Source organism: Manis javanica, chromosome 17 (assembly GCF_040802235.1).
Source record: "Manis javanica isolate MJ-LG chromosome 17, MJ_LKY, whole genome shotgun sequence".
Classification (NCBI taxonomy): domain Eukaryota; kingdom Metazoa; phylum Chordata; class Mammalia; order Pholidota; family Manidae; genus Manis; species Manis javanica.
In genome coordinates, this window is record NC_133172.1 from 6,911,337 (window position 1) to 6,934,846 (window position 23,510).

The 23,510-nt window shown below is 47.3% G+C and overlaps 1 protein-coding gene across 6 annotated transcripts in view; it reads right to left on the bottom strand.

The window, feature by feature from the left end:
- TRPM4 (transient receptor potential cation channel subfamily M member 4) overlaps positions 1-23,510 on the bottom strand; it is a 32,037-nt gene that overhangs the window by 2,287 nt on the left and 6,240 nt on the right. For 4 of the 6 annotated variants that reach the window (XM_037005865.2, XM_037005864.2, XM_037005867.2 and 1 more), the window contains 14 exons: positions 20,570-20,631; positions 20,269-20,460; positions 19,830-19,929; positions 15,058-15,170; positions 14,423-14,764; positions 14,153-14,287; positions 12,583-12,712; positions 12,340-12,485; positions 11,240-11,352; positions 10,849-10,926; positions 8,670-9,101; positions 3,639-3,771; positions 3,316-3,490; positions 3,048-3,225 (listed from right to left, as the gene is read on the bottom strand). In XM_037005865.2, the coding sequence (XP_036861760.1) occupies positions 3,048-3,225; positions 3,316-3,490; positions 3,639-3,771; positions 8,670-9,101; positions 10,849-10,926; positions 11,240-11,352; positions 12,340-12,485; positions 12,583-12,712; positions 14,153-14,287; positions 14,423-14,764; positions 15,058-15,170; positions 19,830-19,929; positions 20,269-20,460; positions 20,570-20,631 (2,329 nt within the window). Of the gene's footprint in view, positions 1-2,833; positions 2,889-3,047; positions 3,226-3,315; positions 3,491-3,638; positions 3,772-8,669; positions 9,102-10,848; positions 10,927-11,239; positions 11,353-12,339; positions 12,486-12,582; positions 12,713-14,152; positions 14,288-14,422; positions 14,765-15,057; positions 15,171-19,829; positions 19,930-20,268; positions 20,461-20,569; positions 20,632-23,510 lie in introns of all 6 variants that reach the window. The other 2 variants (XR_012126617.1, XM_073225751.1) reach the window with 2 other exon arrangements.

Genomic DNA, 23,510 nt, shown 5'->3' on the forward strand with positions numbered 1-23,510 from the left:
AAAGAAAATTACAGACCAGTATCGTGCATGAATATACATGCAAAAATCCTCAACAAAATACTAGCAAATCTACCTTAGCAGCATATTGAAAGAATTTATCCCAAGAATGCAAGGGTAGTTCAACATACAAAAATCACTCAATGAAATACACCACCTAAATAGAACAAAGTTGGAAATAACCACATGATCATCTCAATTGTTACAGAGAAGGCATTTGACAAAATCTAACACCCTTTTGTGATGTTAAAAAAAGAAAGAAAAACTTGGAAAAGTAGTAATAGAAGGAAACGTCAACATGAAAAACACACAGCTAACATCATATTCAATGAAGAAAGACTGAAAACTTTCCCCTAAGGTCAGGGATGCCCACTTTCACCACTGCTATTCATCATTGTACTGGAAGGTCTAGCCAAAGCAATTAAACAAGAAAAAGAAATAAAAAGCATCCAAATTGGAAAGGAAGAATACAGATGAGATGATCCTATATATAGAAAATCCAAGAGAATTCCAGGAAAGCTACTACAGCTAATAAATGAATTCAGCAAAGTTGCAGGGTGCAAGATAATAGACAAAAACCAACTGTGTTTCTATACACCTGCAATGAACAGTCAAAATAAAATAAAAAAAGCTACCCATTTACAACAGAATCTAAAAGAATAAAGCACCTAGGGATAAATTTAACCAAGAAGGTGAAAGACCTGTATATTGAAAACTACAAAACAATGCTGAAAGAATACCTAAGTAAATGGCAAAACATCCTGTGTTCATGAGTACAAAGATTTAATATTGTTATAATGGCAATATTATGCAAAGCAATCTATAAATTTGATACGATTCCAATATTCCAATGACTGTTCTTACAGAAACTTTTCAAATTTCTCAAATGGAGAAATTTCCTCAAATTCATATGAAATTGCAAGAAGTCCTCAACAATTTTGAAAAAGACAAAGTCAGAGGACTCACTTTCCAACTTCAAAATTTGCTATAAAACCAAGACAATGTGATACTGCAGAAAATAGACATGCCGAGTAATGGAGAACTGAGAATCCAGAAATAAACCTCCTACATCTATGAGTGTTATGAGTTGAATTGTGTCCCCCCAAAAAGGGTAAGTTGAAGTACTAATCCCTAATACCTCAGAATGTGACCTTATTGAAACAGGGTCTTGACAAAAGTAATCAAGTTAAAATGAAGTCTTGAGGGTAGGCCTTTAATTCAGTACAACTGCTTTCTTTATAAAAAGTGACATATGAAACAGACATGCACACGAGGAGGTAAGATGAAGATGGAAACAGAGATTGCAATGATGCATCTACAAGCCAAAGACTGCCAGCAATGCACCATAAACTAGGAAAGAGGCATGGAAAAGATTTTCCCTCAGAGGCCTCAGAAAGAACCTACCCTGTCCATACCTTGACTTTGGACTTCAAGCTTCCAGAACTGTGAGACAATAAATATCTGTTATTTCAAGCAATCCATTGTTTTGGTACTTTGTTAGGGAAGCCCGAGGAAACTACTACAATGGCCAACGGATTTTCAGCAAGGATGCCAAGTCCACTGAAAGGGGGAAAAACAGTGCCTTCAACAAATAGGCCTGGAACAATGGGATTTCCACATATAAAAAGAATGAAGTTGAACCCCTACCTCACTTCACATACAAAACTTAAGTCAAAACGGACCGACAACCTGATATAAGAGCTAAAACCATAAAACACAGGAGTGAATCTTCATGATTTTGGATTTGGCAGTGGGTCCCTAGGTATGACACCAAAAGTCCAAGAACAAAAGAAAACACAGGTAAACTGGACTTCATCAAAATTTAAGACTTTTGTGCACCAAAGGATTTTATTTAAAAAAAAGGAAAAGACAACCAAGAGAATGGGAGAAAACATTTGTAAATCATATACCTGATAGTTTAAAATCCAGAATATATAAAGAACTGCCACAATTCAATAACAAAAACACAACCCAATTAAAAAATGGGCAAGGACTTGAACAGACATTTCTCCAAAGAAGATGTACAATGGGCAATAAGCACATTGTAAAGCTCAACATCATTAGTCCTTAAATGCAAATCAAAACCACAATGAAATACCAGTTCATACCCACTAGGATGGCTATAATGTCTTCAAAAAAATAACCACTGTTGGCAAGGATGTGGAGAAATTGTAACCTCATATATCCCTAATGGGAAGGTAAAAAGGGTAAAATTTTCTACAGCCACTATAGAAAACAGTTCAGTGGTTCCTCAAAACACTAAACAAAAAATTACTATATGACTCAGCATTCTATTTTAGAAATATACCTCAAAATTAAAACAGATTCAAACAGAGATGTGTGAACACCAATGTTCATTATTCCACTTGCCAAAAGACGGAAACAATCCAAGTTGCCATCAACAGATGCCTGGATAAATAAAATGTCTTAGATGCACACTATGGAATATTATTCAGCCAAAAAAAGGAATGAAGTACTGACACAGGATACAACATGGGTGAACCCTGAAAACGTTATGCTAAGGGAAATAAGCCAGACACAAAAGGACATAGAGTGTGTGAGTCCATTTATACAAAACATCTAGAAGAGACAAATTCATGGAGACAGAAAGTAGATTAGAGGTTACCAGGGACTGGGGGAGACGGAATGGGGAGTTAACATTTACGTAATGGGTACACTCTCTCTGGAATGATGAAAATATTTGGGAAATAGATAATGGTGACGGTTGTATGACACTATGAATGTAAGCAATGCCACTGAGTCATACATTTAAAAATACCAAAATGGCGAATTTTATGTTATATATGTTGTCAACGTAAAAAAGTGAATGTCTAGCCTTGAGCTGAGCGAGAAGATCAGAGTCCAAAGTCCAGGTCAGGAGCAGCATCTGGCTGGGTTTGGAGACAAGCCTGTGTTAGATCTGAGTCAGAGTTCAGCGACTAAAGATAGAATTGATTAGGCTGGGGTCAGGGTCAAGCTGGGATCAAGAGTCACGCTGGGGTCAAGGGTCATGCTGGCAGAGGTCCGATCCGACAGCAGTCGGGCCTCACCTGAACATGGCGATGAGCAAATTGAGCAGCAGGATGTTGGCCACGAGCAGGAAGACGATGAGGAGGAGCACCACCAGCCAGTTGGCATAGAGCGAGACGCAGGAGCCCGCCTGGACCCCGGGTGGGCGCGCCCAGATGCCCTGCTCCGACGAGCAGTTGATATGCTCCATGAGGGCCACTGTGAAGGGGGACACTCAGAGACGGGCCAGACAGAGACCCAGGGCGGGCGCACAGAGAGGTGCAGTCGGGCCCAATCATCCCTCCTAACCGTCCATGTCCTCCTGGGGGATCTGCCCAAAGATCTGCAGGTAGGGCCGGTAGAAGACGCGGCGCAGGATATTCGGGAGGTCACGGTCCTGGGGCCTGAGGAGCCCCTCCGTGGCCACCCCGTAGGCAACCAGCCACACGCCCAGGAAGAAGAGGAAGAAGAACACGTCCTTCACCTGTGGGAAAGGACGTGAGACAGGCCGACCCCGCCCATCCCGCTCTAGCCCCGCCCCCGAGCCCAAAGCCCCGCCCCTACCAGCCCGCGCAATGCGTGTCCACCCGCTCTGGCCCCGCCCCTGTCCTCCTCTGGCCCCGCCCCCTCACCATCTTGCTCACGATGACGATCTTGGGCCCTAGCTGTTTGTTGACCGTGAAGATGTGAAGCAGTCGCAACGTGAAGACCATGAAGTCGAGGCAGAGAACAGTGCGGCCCAGGTCATACAGGCCGGGGGTCAGCCTGGGGTGGGGGAGACGCAGCAGGGGTCACTCAAGGCTCAAAGGATGCAAAGAAAATCTCGAGTCTTCCAGGAAATCACGAGGCGAAGCGTGAGCTGAAGCTGTGGCTTCCTGGGGCTGGAACCAGGACCTTTGGATCCACCTGGGGTTTACTCAGATTTCAGTGCTAAGCTGGGCCTCGCAGGGCGCTGGCACCTATTTAAAAAGGGCTGCATAAAGACAGATGCACCCCTATGTTTATCGCAGCACTATTTACAATAGCCAAGAAATGGAAGCAACCTAAGTGTCCATCAGTAGATGAATGGATAAAGAAGAGGTGGTACAGATACACAATGGAGTATTATTCAGCCATAAGAAGAAAACAAATCCTACCATTTGCAACAACATGGATGGAGCTAGAGGGTATTATGCTCAGTGAAATAAGCCAGGTGGAGAAAGACAAGTACCAAATGATTTCACTCATATGTGGAGTATAAGAACAAAGAAAAACTGAAGGAACAAAACAGCAGCAGAATCACAGAACCCAAGAATGGACTAATAGTTACCAAAGGGAAAGTGACTGTGGAGGATGGGTGGGAAGGGAGGGATAAGGGCAGGGAAAAAGAGAGGGGGCATTATGATTAGCATGTTTAATTTGGGGGAGGCACACGGGGAGGGCTGTACAACACAGAAGACAGTAATTCTACGGCATCTTAGTACGCTGATGGACAGTGACTGTAATGGGGATTGTGGGGGAGACTTGGCGAAGGGGGGAGGGAGCCTAGTAAACATAATGTTCAGCATGTAATTGTAGATTAATGATAAAAAAAAAAATGGCTGCATGAACGACGACCTTAGCAAAAAACAGAGAGGTCCATGTAACAATCAAGTTGAGAAAAATGCCAGAAACTGTCCAACCTATAAAAGGCAAAATAGAGTTCCAGCAACCCAATAAGCAGAAGACAAAGGACCTAACTGGAAGGCAAGCAGATAAAGGGGTAACAATTCACAAAGAAGGTCAAATAATATCAGCAATCTCTATGGGGAAAATTAAAATTATATCCCTATTAAATCATCATGTATTTAAACTCTGGATAGGTTAAAAACCTACAACAAAAGACAAAAATGCTAAACTCTTCAAAAGAAAATGTAGAATTTCTTCATGAGCTTGAGACAAAGTAAGATGTCATGTAAGAAAAAAAGTCATATACAAATCACAAGATTACAATAAAGGAAAACGTTGATGAAGTTAACTACTTTAAAATATAAAATTTCTGTGCATCAAAAGAACATAAATATGATGGACAGAGCAAGGCAAAAACCTCTGTCAAAAATGCTTACCCTTAATTTGATAATAAGGGAACATTAGACAAACCCAAGTTGAAGCAATTTCTACAAAATAACTGTCTTGGAATGTTCAAGAGTCAAGGTCATAGTAGCCAAATAGTTGAATTACTGTCCCAGATCAGAGAGGATTACAACTAAGGTAACATGGGGTCCTGGACTAGCTCCTGGACAAGACAATGGGCATCGGTGGACAGTTGGTAAAATTTGAAGATTTCCTGGTTTTGATAATGTAGGATGTTAAAAATTTGGGATATCTGGGTGAAAAGTATACCAGAATTGTTTGTCCTGATTTTGCAGCATTTTTAATAAATCTCAGGTTACTTTAAAAGGAAAAGTTAAAGAAGACTAGGTCATATGTCTAAGATAACATACAAAAGTGGAAAGACAAGCTGCAGACTGTGAAAGGGTATTTAGAACAAAACCACCAACCATTAGGTTCTAGAAAATAAGGAGAGTATTTACAAAACACACACACGCGCGTGCGCGCGCACACACACGATTTATAAATAAAAATGGGGGCAAAGGCTATAAAAATACAATGACAGAAGTACATACGGTCATTAGCTATCAAAAGAGTCCAAACTAACTAGTACTCTGAGATGCATATTTAAAAAGATGAGGTCATTTCTGCCCATCAGATTGGCAAAAAAATTTGAAAGTTATTGAGTTACAATTTTAGATTCAAAGTATCAGTAATTGCCCAGCATTTCCTCCAGGGGGCACTCTCTTACCTTGCTGGTAGGTGTGTATAAACAGGAGAAGCTATTTTACAAGGAAATCTAAACATGTCAAGAATATATGTACCCTTTGACCCACAAAGTTTAAATCCGGGATGTAAAATTTTATTACTTTAGAATAATAAAAAACTAGAAGCAACTGAAATGTCTATCCAGAAGAGACTGGTGAAACAAAATGATTCATCCATTCATTTTTTTTAAGATCATTAGAAATTTCTCTTTTGTAAACCAAGATGTTTGGATTTTTTTCCCATGCAATAATTCTTCCCTAACCTAGAAAATGGTGATCTTGAAAAAATATCTAAAATATCACTGGCATTCCTAAAGCATGGTAGTACATGGACTTAGCTCTTTCATCGCAAAGATACTATATACAAAATACAAGCGATAAACAGAAGCACAGAGTTCTACAAACTCTCTTATCTTGCTGTTTGAATAAATTATTCACGTAGAATTACTCTGTAGCATTTCTAAAGCAGCAAAGAAGAAACGTGACTCTCAATAAGTCAACTGAGAAAAGAGTATGGGGTCACTGCTTTCAGCCATCTAGCTTATCAAAGGGGGTGTCAGGTCCCTTCAACCCTTGTAAATAGTCACTAGGTTGTGCTCACAAATCTCTCTGCTCTCATCAAAAAGAGCTATATCCTAACTCCTAGGCCTCTGTAAAAAAAAGAAAAAGAAAAAGAAACATGACCAACAGGGTCCTGGACCCAGAGCAGCTACTATCTGATCATAACTTCATGTTATCTTGAGTAGAAAATGAAAGAGACTTTGGGGAGAAACTTTTTGCCTGATTTTTATCTCTTGAAGTTCAGAATTTTTGTCACACTGCCTTATGAAAAGAATTCATTCATTCATTAAATTCTGGCAAGGAGAAGCCTGTTTTGACTGATCTTTAGCCAGTGAGGGCTAAAACCTCTTCTCTAGAACCTGATGCAGCATTTCCAAAGAATAAGTTATGTGCAAATACTGACATGGAAACAATGCCAGGACATATTGTAGAGAAAAGGAAAAAGCTGCAGAAGAATGCATAAAATATAATGTCATTTGTGTGTAGAAGTATGTGTGTCTGTCCACACAAATGCATAGAAAGAGAGCAGACAGAATGGGCACCAAACTGTTGACGGAGGTGACTACAGTGAAGCGGGGAGTGCTGGGAAGGGCTGAGGAAAATCATTACTTTCTGTTCTATGGCCTTCTCCATTCGTTCGGTCTAGTTCATGGGGGACATAGTTCTGCATTTATTTGACAACAGACTATATTTCAAAGATGTTTTACGTTGCCAGGAGATGAGATAGATGTGGCTTGAGGAGTTTATGATCCAGTGTGAGGTGAGAGATAGTACGAGCCATATTCAGAGCACCATTGGGGGTGATCTTGGGACATTCGGGGAGCACACAGGAGGGACCCAGAGTCTGGGAAGGATAAAAGAAAGACCCTCAGAGACAGAGACAGCAAAGATGAGGCCCAAAGGAAGTGTTAAGACTTAGCTGGGCCCAAGAGAGGAGGGAAAAGTGTTTCAGAAAGGGGGACAAGGACATTTCGACACGTCCTCTGCCCTCTGAACACCACACAGCATGATCTGGAAACTGCAAGAAATGAACTAATATTCTGCAGCTCAGTTGTGGCAACAGGATATATTTGAGGGGAATTCCTCACACAATTTCTTTGAATTAGCTAAGAAATAAATAGACAGAAATGGTCTTCATTTTCATAGACTAAAAGGCCAACAGAACATTCAAGGCTCCCTGATGAAATCTGAACCTAAGAAATTCGACCCAGGAAAGCGATATGAACAAAATAAAAGCCATAGAGAAAAATTCACAAACACCCTAGACTTTGGCCAAAATTTGATACAGACAAAAACACGAATGATGCACCAAATATTTGTTGTAAAACTTCATCCAAATAATAATTAACCAAGTTGAAATCATTTCAGAGACTGAAAATGAAAATAACTGAAGTTAGTGTGCCTGCCCTGCATATGAAACCGACCAAGGAAGTTTAAAGCACCTGGTAAGAATTCATCAGTACTAATAAAATTCTGATTATTATTTTATAACTATGCAATTCAGAATATCTAGGATCAAGGTCATGTCCCCGTGTGGAATGAACTGCAAGCAGCACTCAAAGAGGCTGGAGTATGGATGAAAGACAGAAATGGGAGCAGCTCTGCAGAAATGGGTGAGCCTGTTTCTCCGTGGGTAGGGGCTCCACTGCCAGCTCCAGGGGCTGGGCTCTGTCCAGGGGAACTGGGGAGCCACAGGAAGGGAGGTCAGCTCTAGGTGTAGGAAGACCCTTGTGGCGCCTGGGAGAGAATGGACTGGAGGGAAAAGACAGGAGTCCAGGAGGCTGGGGAGAGGGCCCAGTGATGAAGAGGGGATGGGACAGAGAGAGTTGGGGGGTAGAACAGGACCAGGGACTGTGAACGGCAGAGGCGGAGGTGGGAGGAGGTGAGGGTGGCCCGGCGTCTGGCCTGGTGTCTGGGGGAAGAAAGTAAGCTCAGCTAGGACAGTCGTGCAGCTACAGGGCCAGGTTTAAGAGCTCGAGAAACATCTGGCACCCTCCAGACCTAAAATAAACAGCAGCAGAGGCAGTGGGGTTCTCACTTCAGTCCCACTAGCCCTGAAGCCAATTACCATGTGTGAGCAAACTGCTTCTAGAACATCTTTATGCAGTACTTTCAACCAGGAGTGGATTTTGTTTGTGTTTTAAGAATAAGCGGAGTCGGTTTTAGCTGCAATCCACCAGAGAAGCAGAGAGCGGAGCCGCTCCCGGATAGGAAGGGTCAGAGGTCGTCGTGGGCCAGGGGTTCGAAGGTCACAGGAGCACTCACCGGCAGCCCACACCCAGGAGGAAGCAGGTGAGAGCCACCAGGTCACACTGGTTCCAGGTGTCAGTGAGGTAGAGATGCAGTCGGCGGCGCAGCGGGGCCCGGCCGGGGCCTGGCCCGGACCCCCCCGTGACCAGGCCGCCCCAGCCACTGCCCAGGCCCTGGCGGAACTCCTCGCAGAGCAGGGTGAAGGCCCAGAAGTAGAGCAGCAGCTCCAGGGCGCAGGGTGGCGCAGGCTGGGAGTCGATGAGCAGCACGCGGGCGAAGAGCAGCAGGAAGAGGAGGTAGCTGACCACGTTGCCCATGAAGACCGTCACCGGCGCGCCCCAGAACTGGGGCCAGCGGCGCAGGCGTGGGGGACACCCCCCGCGGCGGGCCCCGTGGCCGGGCTGCCGTGACACCCTTGAGGGCGTCTTCTCAGGGGGCTCTGCCAGCCTGTGGGACAGACGGAGGAGGGAGAGGAGGGCTCCGCCTGACCTCTGCACCTGGCTTGCCCATTATCAAGGCTTCTGGTCGTTCACACCTGACCCCCGCACCTTCACGACTTCTGACCCTGCTTGACCTGAAACTACATCTGCCATCTGCCATGTTTTAGACTTCTGACCTAACCTCTGACCTCTGAAATCTATCATCGACACTGCTGACTTTCCACCTCTGCCTTCCTCCACCCTCTGACCTCTGGCCCCTGGGCTTACCCTCCCATGTGACCTCTGACCCCCTCACTTTCATGACCTTGGCTCCCAAGCTTGACAGCTCTGTCCCTCAATATTAACTTCTGACTGACAAATGCTCATACCAGATTATCCAGCCCAGTTGTTCTCATATAGCTCCTCCTTCCCTGTATCTGATCCCTGACCATGGCAACCATATTTGGCTTCCGAACTCTGACCTTTTTGGTCTCGTATCTCTGACCCCTCTCATCCGAGTTCTGATCCTCTGTCGCAGTTTTTCATCCTGACTCTTAATTCTGACCTCTCATCAGACACGCCAAAATAAATAATGCTAGTGATAATAAATCCAGTAAGTTAACAGGAAAAACAAACTGGCTTGGAGAGGCATCCTCTCTTTATAAACCAGACAGAAAGATGATAATCCAAAAGTGGAAACAACCCAAAAGTCCATCAGTTGATGAATGGATAGACACCATGTGGCATATCCATACAGTGGAATATTATTCAGCCATAAAAAGAATGAAGCACTGCTACATGCTACAATGTACTAGTGATAACAATTCCCATTAATTGAGCACTTACCATGCGCCAGGAACTAGGATATGCATTTTACACACACTATGTCCACGAAGCTTTCCCCCAGCTCTCTGACACTGTGACACATTGTATTACTCTGCACCAGACATTTTGGTTCCCATCCAGTGGGAGAATTAGGAGCTAAGGAATTGCCATGTGACTTGCTTTTGCTAATGAAATGAGGGCAAAAGTGACACATGTCACTTCCACGTGGAGGCCTAAAGAGCCAGTGTGTGGTCCGCCAGGGCTCTCTTTCCTTTGCCACGAGACCAGCAGCATCTCAGCTGGGAGGTACTCACTTACCTCCAAGCAGAGACCAGGTGGAGCAGAGCCATGGCCAAGTCACAGATGGCATGTGAGTGGAAGGAAACCTTTGTTATTGCCAGCCACTGGCAGATTTAGAGTGTTGTTATGGCAGCATGCCTGGCCTAACCTAACACAAGTACAACCTCTAATGTGCCTTCATTTTACAGAAAAGGAAACTGAGGCTCAGGGGTGAGTATCTTCCAAGGTCAAAGCCAAGATTTGAACTCGGGTCCAAACTTGACGCAGAGCCAAATCCCCCAGATAATCCCCCTGCCCCTCGGCATTATCTGAAGTTCCGTACACTATTTGCTTAGGCCTGTGGCCCCCAGCACAGAGGTGAAGAACAAAGGTCTTGGAGTCAGAAAAGAAACAGATGACAGATCCCTAAATGAACCAAATTCGCTAATTCCACTTGCCCTATCGAGATGGACACATGCGCAGCATGAGACCAACTGATCCCCAGTGAGGACCTCCTCGGCCACAGCACCACACCTTGACCCAAGCCTGAGTGTGTTGTGGGACACTCCTGGGTATCTTCAGCAGATCCACTAAACCACTACCTCCTGAAGCCCAACTTCTCCCCTCCGCCTTGCTCTCTGTACCTCCCACGGTGCAGGGGCTTCACTTACCCGGCAGGCCCTTCTCCATTGATGTCCCTCTCCACTCCCAACACCAGGTCCTTCTGTATGGACTCGTCATCCGACCTCCTGGCATGGAGGGAAGCACAGTGAGAAATGGGGGGAGGAGAGAGAGGAGTTCTCCCAGGAAACCCACACTTCTTCACCCAGACTTGGCAGGGAGACAGACAGGGGCTCCCCTAGAGTCACCCCAGAAGTACCTTTCCCCAGAGCACTGGCCAGACAACCCCACCCCTGAGATTCCACAGAGAGCCCCCAAAGGCTCACCTCCTAGAACATGCCACCAGGGAGGGGGCACTGGACAAAGCAGGAAGGCGCCGGAGGTGAGCAGGAAAGAGAAAGTGAGGACCCACTCCTGCCCATCTAACCCCAGCGCACTGACCTGAAGGCGATGAGGTTGGTGTAGATGAGTGGGGGGCAAAAGAAGGCGAGAACCAGGGCCCAGATGGGTGTGGTGCTGTCCATCTCCCCCCACCACTTCTGTGTCAGCAGAGACTGTGGGGTGTGGGAAGGATTAGCAGCCTGGCCCTCCCCACTGCTCCCTCCTGGAGAACCCAGGCAGAAACTGGGCCACAGCTCCAAGCCCAGAGCAAATGCTCCATGGGGCACCCAGAACTCCTGGGGGTGCAGGGACCACCTGTCCCAGGTCTCAGCTAGTAGAGTTGAGCAGCCCCCATTTAGGAGCACAATATGCCGGATACTGGGCTGTGCACTTTCCACAGAGCAGCTCACTTAACCCTCACCACACCCACAGGAGGACAGGTAGGAATTCCCCACCCCTGTTCAGACAGGGAACCAGGCTGGAACCCGTGCATTTAACCGCTATTCAAACCAATGGACTGTGGGTAATTATCTGAAATGTCAGCCAAACCATTCCAACAGGTGAGTTGGGACTTCCTGCTGGGATAACCTGGACTTCCTGCTGGATGGGAAGAACTTCCGGTACTGAGGGGGGAATCCTGAACCCATCAGATGTAGATTAAGGATACTGAGAAAGTTTTCGAAACAAAAGAATGGGAGAGACTGGAAGGGCAAGCAGGGCTTCCCAAAGGAGAGGACTCCCTACAGGAAGGGTGGATTTCCTAAACTGGAGTCTGTCCAAAACACTAGGTAATTGTCCAGGAAGGCCACTCTAGTGTGGAGACCTGTAACTGGGGGACTCTTAAGGAAGTGGGAAGGACTTCCGGTGGGGGAGGCGGGCCCTCCCTTGGGAGGAATGGGATCCCCTATGGGACTGGGAAGGACTTCCTGTGAGAGGAATTCCTGTACCTGGAATGGAACTTGTAGCGGGGCAGACTGTGCTGTGGGAAGGCTGCCTTTCCTGTGGCGGGGCTGGGGCTGGGGCTGGGGCTTCCAACGGGAAGAGCACCCTTCCTGGGAGAGGGCTGAGAACTTCTGCAGGGGGAGCGGTAGGGGCTTATCCTCCAAACTCCCCGGAAGCCAGCTGGGGACAGAAGGGGCGCTGATGCCCCAGAAACTCACCTGTACCCCATCCTGAGCAAAGAAGGCACGGGCATCAGCCTGCATGGCAAGCTGGAGGCAGGTGGCATCTCCCCAGAGTGGGCAGCGACGGATGAGCAGGCGAGCTGCCCGGTGCTCGCTGCTGCGGTAGCACTCCCCGAATAGGTCTGGGGGCAGGGATGCCCGTGAGAGGGAGGGAAAGGAGGGGGAGAGGGTGCGTGGGGAGCTCCAGACCCTGCCCCCAGGCACCCGTGCCCCGCGCACCAACACCCAGCCCCTCAAACTTGGCCGCCAGGTCCTTCCTCCGTGCTGCCTCCTCAGCCTCAGACTCCATGCGCGCCAGCACTCGGAGCAGCAGACAGGCCCCAAGAGCTGAGGCCACAGCATTGGAGCCCTGGAGAGAGAGAGTGGGGTTGGATCATGGACAGGGTCAGAGCTTGGAGTGAGGTTCTCAGAGGGGTGAAAAAAGAGAGAAAAACCTGTGACCAAGAGAAGGGACAGAGCCAGGGGTCAGAAATTAACCAGGGTCATCAGAGGTCAAGTATGTGATGTTTGCAGATGGATCTGGAAGAAACTGAACATCAGGTGAAATGTGAGAAGGCAAGTGGCTCAGACTGGTTGTTAGAACAGGCTGAGGAGGAGTTAGAATGACATCAGAGGCTACAGGCAGGCCGAGCAGCAGCCGGAGATGTCCCCCTGCAATGGCGGGGTAGAGAACTTCAAAACTCCATCCCTCCGCAAAAGCAACAAAGAAGCTGAAAAACTGTCAGAATCAACTTTTTCAGAATTTTCTGGAATCTAATATAAAATCTACAACAAAGAGAAGAGTGCCTGATGAAGAAAGAAAATGCTAAATTTCAGTAGAACACTGACATTTTCACTAACGTGTCTCAGAACCACCTACTCCCCAGCACAGTGGCGGCCTGGAAGGCAGGAGCTCACATTCCTGGTTGTTGGTGCCGAAGGGAGCAATTCAGATCCTCCTCTTAGGTAACTGCCTGTGTGTGTGGATACAGCAGGGGGCCCCCTGAGAGAGCAGTTCAGGGGCTCGCCTTTGCTCTACGGTTCTTGGAGCTTCCCCAGAGCAGAAGTGGCTTCCCAGGTGATGTTTGAAAGCATTTAAGGACAAATGTTACATGAATTTTATCTCAATAGGGAAAAAATCTACATTTAACCGACGACCTGATGGGCTGAAAACAATCCAAGGCAGGTCCTATCAAGATAATTCTTCGGCATAAACATAGTTCTATCTTAGATCCTATTCAAGTCCCATGACTTTTTTTTTTTTTAACTTTTCAAGCTTCTTAAATGTGTCCCAACACCTCCATCCTGCCTGCTTTGGTGCAGGCCCTCCTCTTGGCTGCCTGGAGGACACCACCGTTACCTTCTTACTGGGCACCCTTGCCTCTAGTCTAGTCCCCTTCTGCACTGCAACTAGGGCAATGCGTCTAATTTGCAAATGTACCTGTGTTTAAAAGACTCCCCATCAGCCACAGGAGAACGTCTAACTCCCCCATACAAGCAACCGTTTTGTAAGAATAAGACTGATTCATCAGATGTATGAACGAGGGAAAACACCCAATACATATTATTAACGGAAAGGCAGGTTATAAAAAGTACATGATATAGGAAGAGAAGGAAGGAGGGAAAGAAAGGAGGAAGGAAGGAAAGTAAGAAGTAGTAGTCGGAGGCATTGGTCAGGAATGGAGGACGGGGTGGGGGTCGGGGTGACGTCAGTGGCTAGGGGACCTTGCCACCAGGGCACTGGACCCCAGTGGAAGTAAAGGACAGGGAGGTAGGAGAGAGCAGAACCAGAGAACAGGTCAGCACTCACTATCTCCCAGAAGTACATGGCTGTCTGAGCCCTGTTCAGGAGCAGTGCCCAGAGCAGCAGGTCACTCCAAGGGGCCTGCCCGAGGACAGCGTCCAGGGCGAGTTCCGAGGTAGCCCTTTCCGAGAGCAGATTCGTCTGCAGGCAAGGGGGCGTGGTGAGGCTTGGCCCCGCCCGGGGCCCGCCTGACCCCGCCCCTACCGTCGATCCCCACCCCCGTTCGCTCACACGCCCCGCCCCCATGGCCCCGCCCCCGGGATCTTGGGTGCTCACGCTTTCCTTGCAGCCGGAGCCTTGGTGGGGATCCTCGGCGCTCACCGCGTAGTACCTCGGCGCGCACGTCTCCCCCAGCAGCATCCGCAGCACCTTCCCCACGTCAGGGACCTGGGGCTCCGCAGAGGGTTTATGAACTGGGGTTTTGTTGCCTGCGCCGTGAGACGCCTGGTCCAAAAGGCTGCGGATGAGTGAGTTGGGAGGCGCCGCGCTGTAGAGCTGGGCCAGGCGCGTCGGAGTCAGGAAGTGGCCCAGGCTAAGGCCGTGGGAGATGAGCAAGCGCACGAAGTCGGGCCGGTCATTCAGTAGCGCGTCCATGAGAGAGGCCTCCAGGTGGAAGGACTGGCGGCAGTGGGATGAATGGGGAAAGAGATGAGCCCAGAGACAGACAGGAGGCCTGGTGAGGTCAGAGGTTAAGGACAAGCAATGGGGGTAGAACTGTGGGTGACAAATGGATGGACGGATGGATGGGGAGAGAGGGTACAAGATGGGGACAGACAGACAATCAGGTGGATGGACAATAAGAGAAGGCTTGACAGGCCATCATGGAAGATGGAACCAGCTGTCGGAGATGTCAGGAAGGAAGGAGAGTGCAACTCCTTGTCGTCCCCAACTCCCAGGCCCTGACCCCTCACCCGCCACTGGATGTCCCCCCGGAAGAGTTCACTCTGGGCAATGTCCACGCGGTTCCAAGCCACGGCTAAACGCAACTCGTCCAGGTAGGCTGAGGCTTCAGAGCTCCCGCAGGCTGCAAAGGGAGGGGGCAGAGGTCAGGGGACTGCGATGCTTGAGGGAGAGCTCCTTCCCTTCCTTATGGGACGCCTGACATTCACTCCTACAAAAGGGTCTGGGAATTTAAGAAATCAGGCTGTTATGGAGAAAGACAAACACCCTAGGATTTCACTTATTTGTGGAATAAAAAAAAGAAAAGGAAAAACAAAATAGCAGTCGACTCATAGACACTGAGAAGTGACTGGTGGTTACATGGGCGACAAGTTGGGTTTGGTGGGCAGGGAAGGAGAAGGGGATATAGGAGCACAAAAATTCTCAGTCATAATGTAAGTTGGTCACGGGGATGGTAGGTAGCACAGCCTGGAGAATACAGTCAATGATTCTGTAACATCTCCCTATGTGGACAGATAGTAACCGCACTAGTCGGGGTGAGGCGTTAACATGGGTCACTGTTGAGCCACTGTGTTGTATACTTGAAACCAATATAAGATTGTGTATCAATGACACTGCAATAAAGAAACATCAGGCTATTACAAGCATAAAGTCATTTGGCTCAGGGGCAGAAGGGTTTAGAGCCCCCAGGAAGGAAAGGCATCATTTATTCACTTAACATCCACTGGGGAGGGTTCTGGACAAGCAGCGGGAGGGATGGAGGGAGAAACCGGATACAGTCCCTGCTCCTGAAGGGGCCCACTCTGGGGCGCGGCGTCCTGGAACCGCACAACTACATTCCGAAGCGAGCACAGAATGTGCCGGGGCCTCGGGGAGGCTACAATCTCAGGGGGAGGGGGTGACCCAAGGGCCCCTCCTAGGGAGGGCTTTTGAAGGACCGGTGGGGTTTGGAGGCACATCTAAGGTGAGAAAAGAACCTTCAAGGCAGCAGGAGCCGCGGAACAAAGGCCTGGTGCAGGAAAACACAGGATGAGAGCAATCGGGAGTCACTCGGATTTCCTGAAACTTAGGGTATTTGTGAGAAGAGGAGGCAGTAGCAGAAAATGAGGTTGGAAAAAATCCAGACATTAGAGGGGCTCTGGAGGACCCCAGTGGTCATTTTAAAAAGCAAGAGGGAAAGAGGCCTTTAAACCTTGGATCTGGCGATTTCAGGGATATGAACATGTGCAGTCAGTGGGGCTGGGAAGTCGGAAGCAGCCAGTGGCTCCAAGGAGGAGCACAGCAAAGCTGAGGCGCTGCTGGTCGCAGAGCCCCGGCACCGTGGAGTGAGTTCTCCCTTCCGGCTCCACCTGCTCACATCTCTCTCCAAAGGGGGACTTTCATCTCACTTTGGTTGTTCCAAAACTTGGTGTGGCAGAACCAGGTAATCTAGAGGAGCGGGCAATGGGCCCTGCGGCAGGCAGACTTGGGTTCTGATCCCGGCTCCCCAAACACCACCTGCATGACTTCAGGTGAGCCACAGTGGGCACCTCAGTTTCCTCATCTGTAAAACGGGACTAGTGAGGCCACCCACGTTGCAGCGCTGTTATCTGTCCTCACCGTAGGAGGAAGTTCCGAGCTGGGAGGAATCCACAGCTTGACCAGCCCAACCTCCAAGGCTGAAGGCTGAGGAAACAGGTGCAGGCAGACGCAGGAACATGCCTAGGACCACAGAACTGACTACTTCTTTTCAAAACCCAGAAACAAATTCAGAGTGGGATTTTCTAAGATTCTGTGAATCTCCTCTACTTTCCTCATAGTTTCAAGAGAAGGAAAGAAAAAAAGATTTCTAAGATCTTGCTTTACATTCTGCTTTAACATGTCACCCCTTATCCCCTGGGTCTCCCCCCACCAGGCCCTCACGCTCACCATGCACCATAATGAGCTCAGCCTCCTTCCCCAAAACCCACCTTCCCTTGGGTCCCCATCTCAGGGACGTCTCCTTTGTCACTTCGTCAGTGACAGACCCCAGGTGCTGTCCTCGCCCCTCCCTAACCTTCACGTCCCACAGCTCCTCAGCCCCCAAGCCCCGCCTCTCTCTGCCCAGCCTCCTTACAGTCCCCAGGCCCCGCCCTGCCCCAGCCTGTCCCACCACTGCCACTGCAGCCCTCTCTCTTTCCTCTCGGGTTCTCTCTCCTCTAGTCCACCCCTGCCTGACCCCAGAGGCTCCCTGTGTACACAGAGCTAGCCCTCCAGTGCCTGTCCCAGCAAAGTCTCAGGGGGTCTGGTCCTGCCCACCTCACTCACTGGCCCTCTCTGCAATGCTCCCTGCATGCTGTCCACATGGGCCTCTTGTCCCCACCAAAAGGTGCCCCGTGCAGCGGGCTTGAGAAGTGGACAGACCGGAATTAAAAGCCTGACCCCTGTTCCTTGTGTGACCTTGGGCAGGTCATTTCCCCCCACTCTGCACCTCAGTTTCTCCATCTGCAAAACTGGGACAACAATCCTCGCAGTCAGGGGTGGAGGACCGAGGCAGAAACACACACCGAGTGCCCCGTGCAGTGCCTGACTCATACCAGGCTCCTAAGGAGCATTCATCCCTCTGTCAACATAGAAAGATATTACCCTCCCCCATTCCTTCTTCGCCTGCTGCAACCCCATCCTTGCTATCACCGAGCCCGCTGGCCATCTCCAGTTTCCCTGGCTGTGTGATCCCTTCTCCGCTTCCGCAGGCAATGGACTTCAGTTCCATCCCTTCAAACCCCACCTTACAGAGCTGCTGTGTTTTTCTCGCAGGCTGGTGTGTTAACTTATGTACAGTGAATCAGACTTGCCCACTGTTATTCTCTGTTTGAGAATGTGTCTGCACAAGAAACAGGCTCTCAGTAAGAACAGGTCCCATTTACTGCCTCCACCCCACCACCCGACCTGCCCGGAGACCAGGCACAGCTCATAAGCTGCCTCTGAGGCTTACAATGCTCCTGCAATATTATCTCCATTTTTCAGAAAAGAGACTGAGGCTCAGAGAGGGAAAGTCTCTTTCTCAGGGTCACACAGCAAGGGAGGGACCGAGGTGATATGCTCTTCCTGCCACACGACAGCATGTGATGGACACAACTGGGGTGGGGAGCAGGCTGAGAATGCATTTATAAACTGATACTCTGCCTCTTGGGAGTTTTTTTTTAATCAAAGTAGGTGTTTTCCCTGTAAAATTCTTCTGACACCAAAAATAACCCTTCCCACCCTCACCCCACAGAACTCTGGGAACCCTCCTCGCCACTAATTTACCCTACCTCCCCATCTTACTAAGTCAAAACTACTGGCTCTTCAGGGCCCGATTTAAATACCACCTCCTCCTGGAATATTCTCCCCTGACAGCAGTTGCTCCCCATGCTTCTGTCTTAAATTTTACTTAAGCTTGTGTCCAAACAACCCTGGTAGGATCTAGGGTTCTTGAGAGAACGAAATAGGTCAGCTTTAAATCTCTGGAGCTTAGGATGATGTTTGTTGAATGAATAAATGAGCCCTACCCCAGGGGTCATTCTGCTCCCTACCTTGGTTTCTGTCATTCATCCTTCTAGTGAACTATCAGGAGTCCCTCACTGACAGGTAGCACTCTGGTTCACCTCTGACTTGCTCACCCCCAGTGCTTAAAATATATTAGAGGCAAGTAGGAAGAGAAGAAAGGACAAATGGGTGGATAGATGGAAGATGGATGACGGGTAGGTGGGTGGATGAATGGAAGAATGAAGGGAGGAATAATGGGTAGATGGAAAGGGCAATGCACATATGGGTGGATGGATGGATGGACAGAAGGATGGACGGATGGATGGACGGATGGAAGGACGAATGCATGGACGGATGGATGGATGGATGGATGGATGGCTGGAAGGATGGATGGATGGATGGATGGATGGATGGATTAATGGAGGGATGGATGGATGGAAGGATGGATGGATGGAAGGAAGGATGGATGGATGGAAGGATGGATGGATGGAAGGAAGGATGGATGGATGGATGGAAGGAAGGATGGATGGATGGATGGAAGGAAGGATGGATGGAAGGAAGGATGGATGGATGGAAGGAAGGATGGATGGATGGATGGATGGATGGATGGATGGATGGATGGAAGGATGGATGGATGGATGGAAGGAAGGATGGAAGGATGGATGGATGGAAGGATGGATGGATGGATGGATGGAAGGATGGATGGATGGATGGATGGATGGATGGATAGAAGGAAGGATGGATGGATGGATGGATGGATGGATTGATGGAGGGATGGATGGATGGAAGGATGGATGGATGGAAGGATAGATGGATGGATGGATGGAAGGAAGGATGGATGGAGGGATGGATGGATGGAAGGATGGATGGATGGAAGGATAGATGGGTGGATGGATGGAAGGAAGGATGGATGGATGGATGGAAGGAAGGATGGATGGATGGATGGAAGGAAGGATGGATGGAAGGAAGGATGGATGGATGGAAGGATGGATGGATGGATGGATGGAAGGATGGATGGATGCAAGGATGGATGGAAGGATGGATGAATGGATGGATGGATGGATCCAACAGAAAGAAAACAATATTGGAACATAATGAAAGTTCTTGGGAAAAATGTCCAAATGTCCAAAAAGCACCATGTGAAGCCCCCAACAAATACCCAAAAGGGTGATGGCAAAAGGGAAGGGCTAAGACGGGGCACAACCTGAGATTAGAAAGGATGGATAGAAAGCCCGGGCTGGGAAACGTGCCCAAAGCTGAGCTGAGTGAGGGGGAGAATTGGGAGTCCCGGTCTTACCCTTGACAAGGGCCTTCAAAACGATGGTCTCAAATTCCTCAGGGCCATCGTCAGATGAATACACTGTCAGCAGCTCCTTCCGGGTCATGATCCTCTCCACCTGCAGAAAACCAAATTCTGTATCCCTGGCCCAGCTCCACCTGGACCCTGTTCACAGCAACACAGCAGACCATTCCCTCCAGGACTTAGCGGTCCAGGTGCTCAGCACCTTCCACCCCGGGAACCTAGGAAGCCAGACCCCTAGGCCTCTCCTCCCTCAGTCAGGAGTCCAGACCCCCAGCCCTTTCTCCCGCAAATCCACGAGTCTGGACCCCCATTCCTCTCTTCCCTTGGATCCAGGACTCCAAGTCCTCAGCACCCTGATCTCTCAAGACCCAGGAACCCAGGGCCCCATCTCCTCGCCATCTCAGTATCCAGAGTTGGGCCCCCAGCGTCATACCTGGGCCTGCAGGGCTTCCGGGTCCCCTTTGGGGAAGAAACGCCTGATCTGATCTTGGGCTTTCCCTCTCCTGCTTCCCCCTTCCGCCGGAGCCTGGGTGTCTTCCAGGATCTCTGCCAGGCAGTCCGCAGCTCCCCCAGACCCGGCCACCAGGAGGCAGGGGAGCTGAGCCTTGGTGGCATTCTCTATCCGCTGCAGGATAAAGGGAGGAGTCAGGTCAGGGAAGGCCGGCGTTCACTCCCTCTAGGGTCCACATCCCCAGCCCCTCCTCCCTTAGAGCCAGCCGTCCGGACCCCTATACCTTCAGCATCTTCTCATCACCACCGATCAGGAGGAGGAGGACAGGGATGTCAATTCCAGTCCCTGAGGGGAGAAGAGAGCTGGGGGCTAGGTCACCTCCCATCAGCCTTTGCCAGGGAAGGGAGAGAACATTTCCCAGGAGTCCCTGGGGCAAACTCTGGCTTCGGGCTAATCCTCTGTCCTGAGGCTCTCGGGAATTGTCATGTCTCCGAGCACGCTGGCAGGGGCCAGATTCCCCAGACAGCAATGCTCAACTTCCCAAGGGAGGAGGAGGCTGGGAGCCCGGGCTCCTGGGTTCCTGCATGAGGCAGGTATTTATGGCATGAGTCAATCCTATAATTGATTAACCACCCAGGAGACAGGAGAAAATGAAAGTTCAAACAGAATGAAGGAACTAAGGAATAAAAAGGACTATCCAAACACAGTAAAGGTATTTACCAAAGCCCAATAGCAAAATCATATAAAGTCATTTTCTACTAACTCTGTTCCCACTAAGCAAGAAACGATGCTATTCACACTCATCCAGGAGTTTCATGCTAACATAATGATGCAAGAAAACTAATTAACTGAAGGGAAAACCGGTATTTTTTTAAACTGGAGGAGACAAATGTATCTATTTGAAGAAAACATGATTTATATTCTCAGAAATTTGGAGCGACTCCACTCAAAATAAGTAAATATTAATAAGGGAATTTGGTGAGAGGATTGATACAAGAAAAATACACAAAAATCAAAAACTTCTCTCCAAACTAGTAATAATACAGATTTTATCCATGTTTGCATACAAATGATACAATACTTGGGAATTAATTCATCCAGAAAAATTTGAGGTTTTTATAAGGAAATTGACAGACTTTATTTAAGGACAAGGCCAGAATAAATGGAAAATATTAATACCTTGTTGATCTGTCATAAAGCAACACATAAATTCAAGGCAGCTCAGGGAAAGAAAGGGCATAGGAGGAGTTTGGAAAAGCTTTCCTTTTTTTTTTTTTCAAATGAAAGAAAGTAATTTAAATATAAAGGAATAATTATCAGAGAGGAGCTAAGAAGTTTTTGAGGAAGAACAGTGGGGTGGAACTTTCCCTAATTACATTCAAATGTCCTTAAACTGCTGTAATCAAAACATAGTTTTGGCACAGGGATAGATGGAAGGAGAAGAGAGAAAAAGGTTGAGAAACAGATTTCCATGTATAAAGGAACTGAGTATATAATTGATGTGGCTTCAATTCACCTGGGAAAAGATGGTTTATTTATTAAATGGTCAAGAAGGACACAGGTCTTTCCATTTGGAAGAAATGCAGACTCCCTACCTTAAAACATGTAAAAAATCCTTTCCAGATAGAATAAACATTTAAATATAAAAACACAAGATATTAAAAAGAAGACAGAATATTTGTATGGCATTGAGTGGGGTGGACTTTTCTTAAAAAAACAAGAAACTAAGGGTCTATAAAAGAAGCAAGAAATATATCTAACTACATACAAATGCTAGACTTTTTATGGAAACAGACATCATAAAAGTATCTTTCAAACATTTCACACTACATCTAACAGTTAAAGCATTACTATAGACAGGATACAAAGAATTCCTACAAAAAGATAAGATAGGAATAACCTGGCTGAAATATTTGCAAAAGATATGAACAGACGATTCAGAAATGAGGAAATCTGACTAGTCAATAAAATATGTCTTTATTTTTTAATAGTAGTTAGAAAAAGTAAAAGCGAGGTATCACTTTTACCCATCGGATTGGCCAAACTTAAAGCAAAAATATCCAGAGCAGGTCGAGACTGGATGAGAAAGGACATTCTCACACATTCTTGATAAGAGTGAAAATTGGCACAAAATTTTAGAAAGTTATCTAGTACTCTCTGTTAATATACACACACCCAGCGAAATCACTTGGGGAAACTACTGTAGAGAATTTAAAATTCCTGTACATAATTATGAATGTCCAACAAAGATATTTAGTGCCAAACACTGGTAACATTTTTAAGTATCCATCAGTTGAGAAAATTTAAAACAAGAGGTGGTATAACCATTACCAAGGTATATCATGCAACTATTACTAGGAGATGCAAGCTAGAGAAGTGTGGGATGATTATAAACAAATGTAATATGTATATGTATAGTATAAAACAAAAAGACAGCAATACCATATAAGTGGAAATAATAATTGCATAGGATTTTATAAGCATAGAGAAAGGTGTAAAAGGATAAACTCCAAATTGTGTAACACTGTTTATCCCAGTAGAGGGGGTTGGACCTGGGAAGGGAAGATAATTCATTTTTTCTTTATATACCTTCATATGGTTTTACTTGTTGCAATTAGTACATATTAAAACTGCCATAATATATTATGCTGAGGGAAAGAAGCCAGTCTCAAAAGGTCATGTATTATATTATTCCATTTATATAACCTCCTGGAAAATAAAAACTAGAGCAGCAAGAAGACCCATGGTTGCCAGGAGTTGGGTACAAAAAGAATGCCTTTGGGGTAACAGAATGGGTCTCTGTCCTCATGGTGGAAGTGGTCACATGAATCTATAATCATAGAACTATGTCCCCAAAAAGTCAGTTTCACTGTATGGTAATTCAAAAAATGAGATGAAAGTTGCCAAAAAGCTAAGTAAAACTGAAGAATTAAGTGGCTACTTTTAAGAATATAGAAACTGTTTACAAAGAAGCAGCTTTTGGTTTAGTTGACTTTCTCCACTGCACGTTTGTTTTTATTTTATGGATTTCTGCCCTTGTCTTTATTATTTCTTTGCATCCACTTTCCCTAAATTTGATTTGCTATTCTGTTTCCAGATTGTTTTCTAATGGGAGGCTTAAATTACAGATTTTCAGCCTTTCTTCCCTTTTTTTTGGTATATGCATTGAAGTCTACACATTTCCCTCGGGATATTGCTTTGGCTGCATCCCAAAAACATTGGTG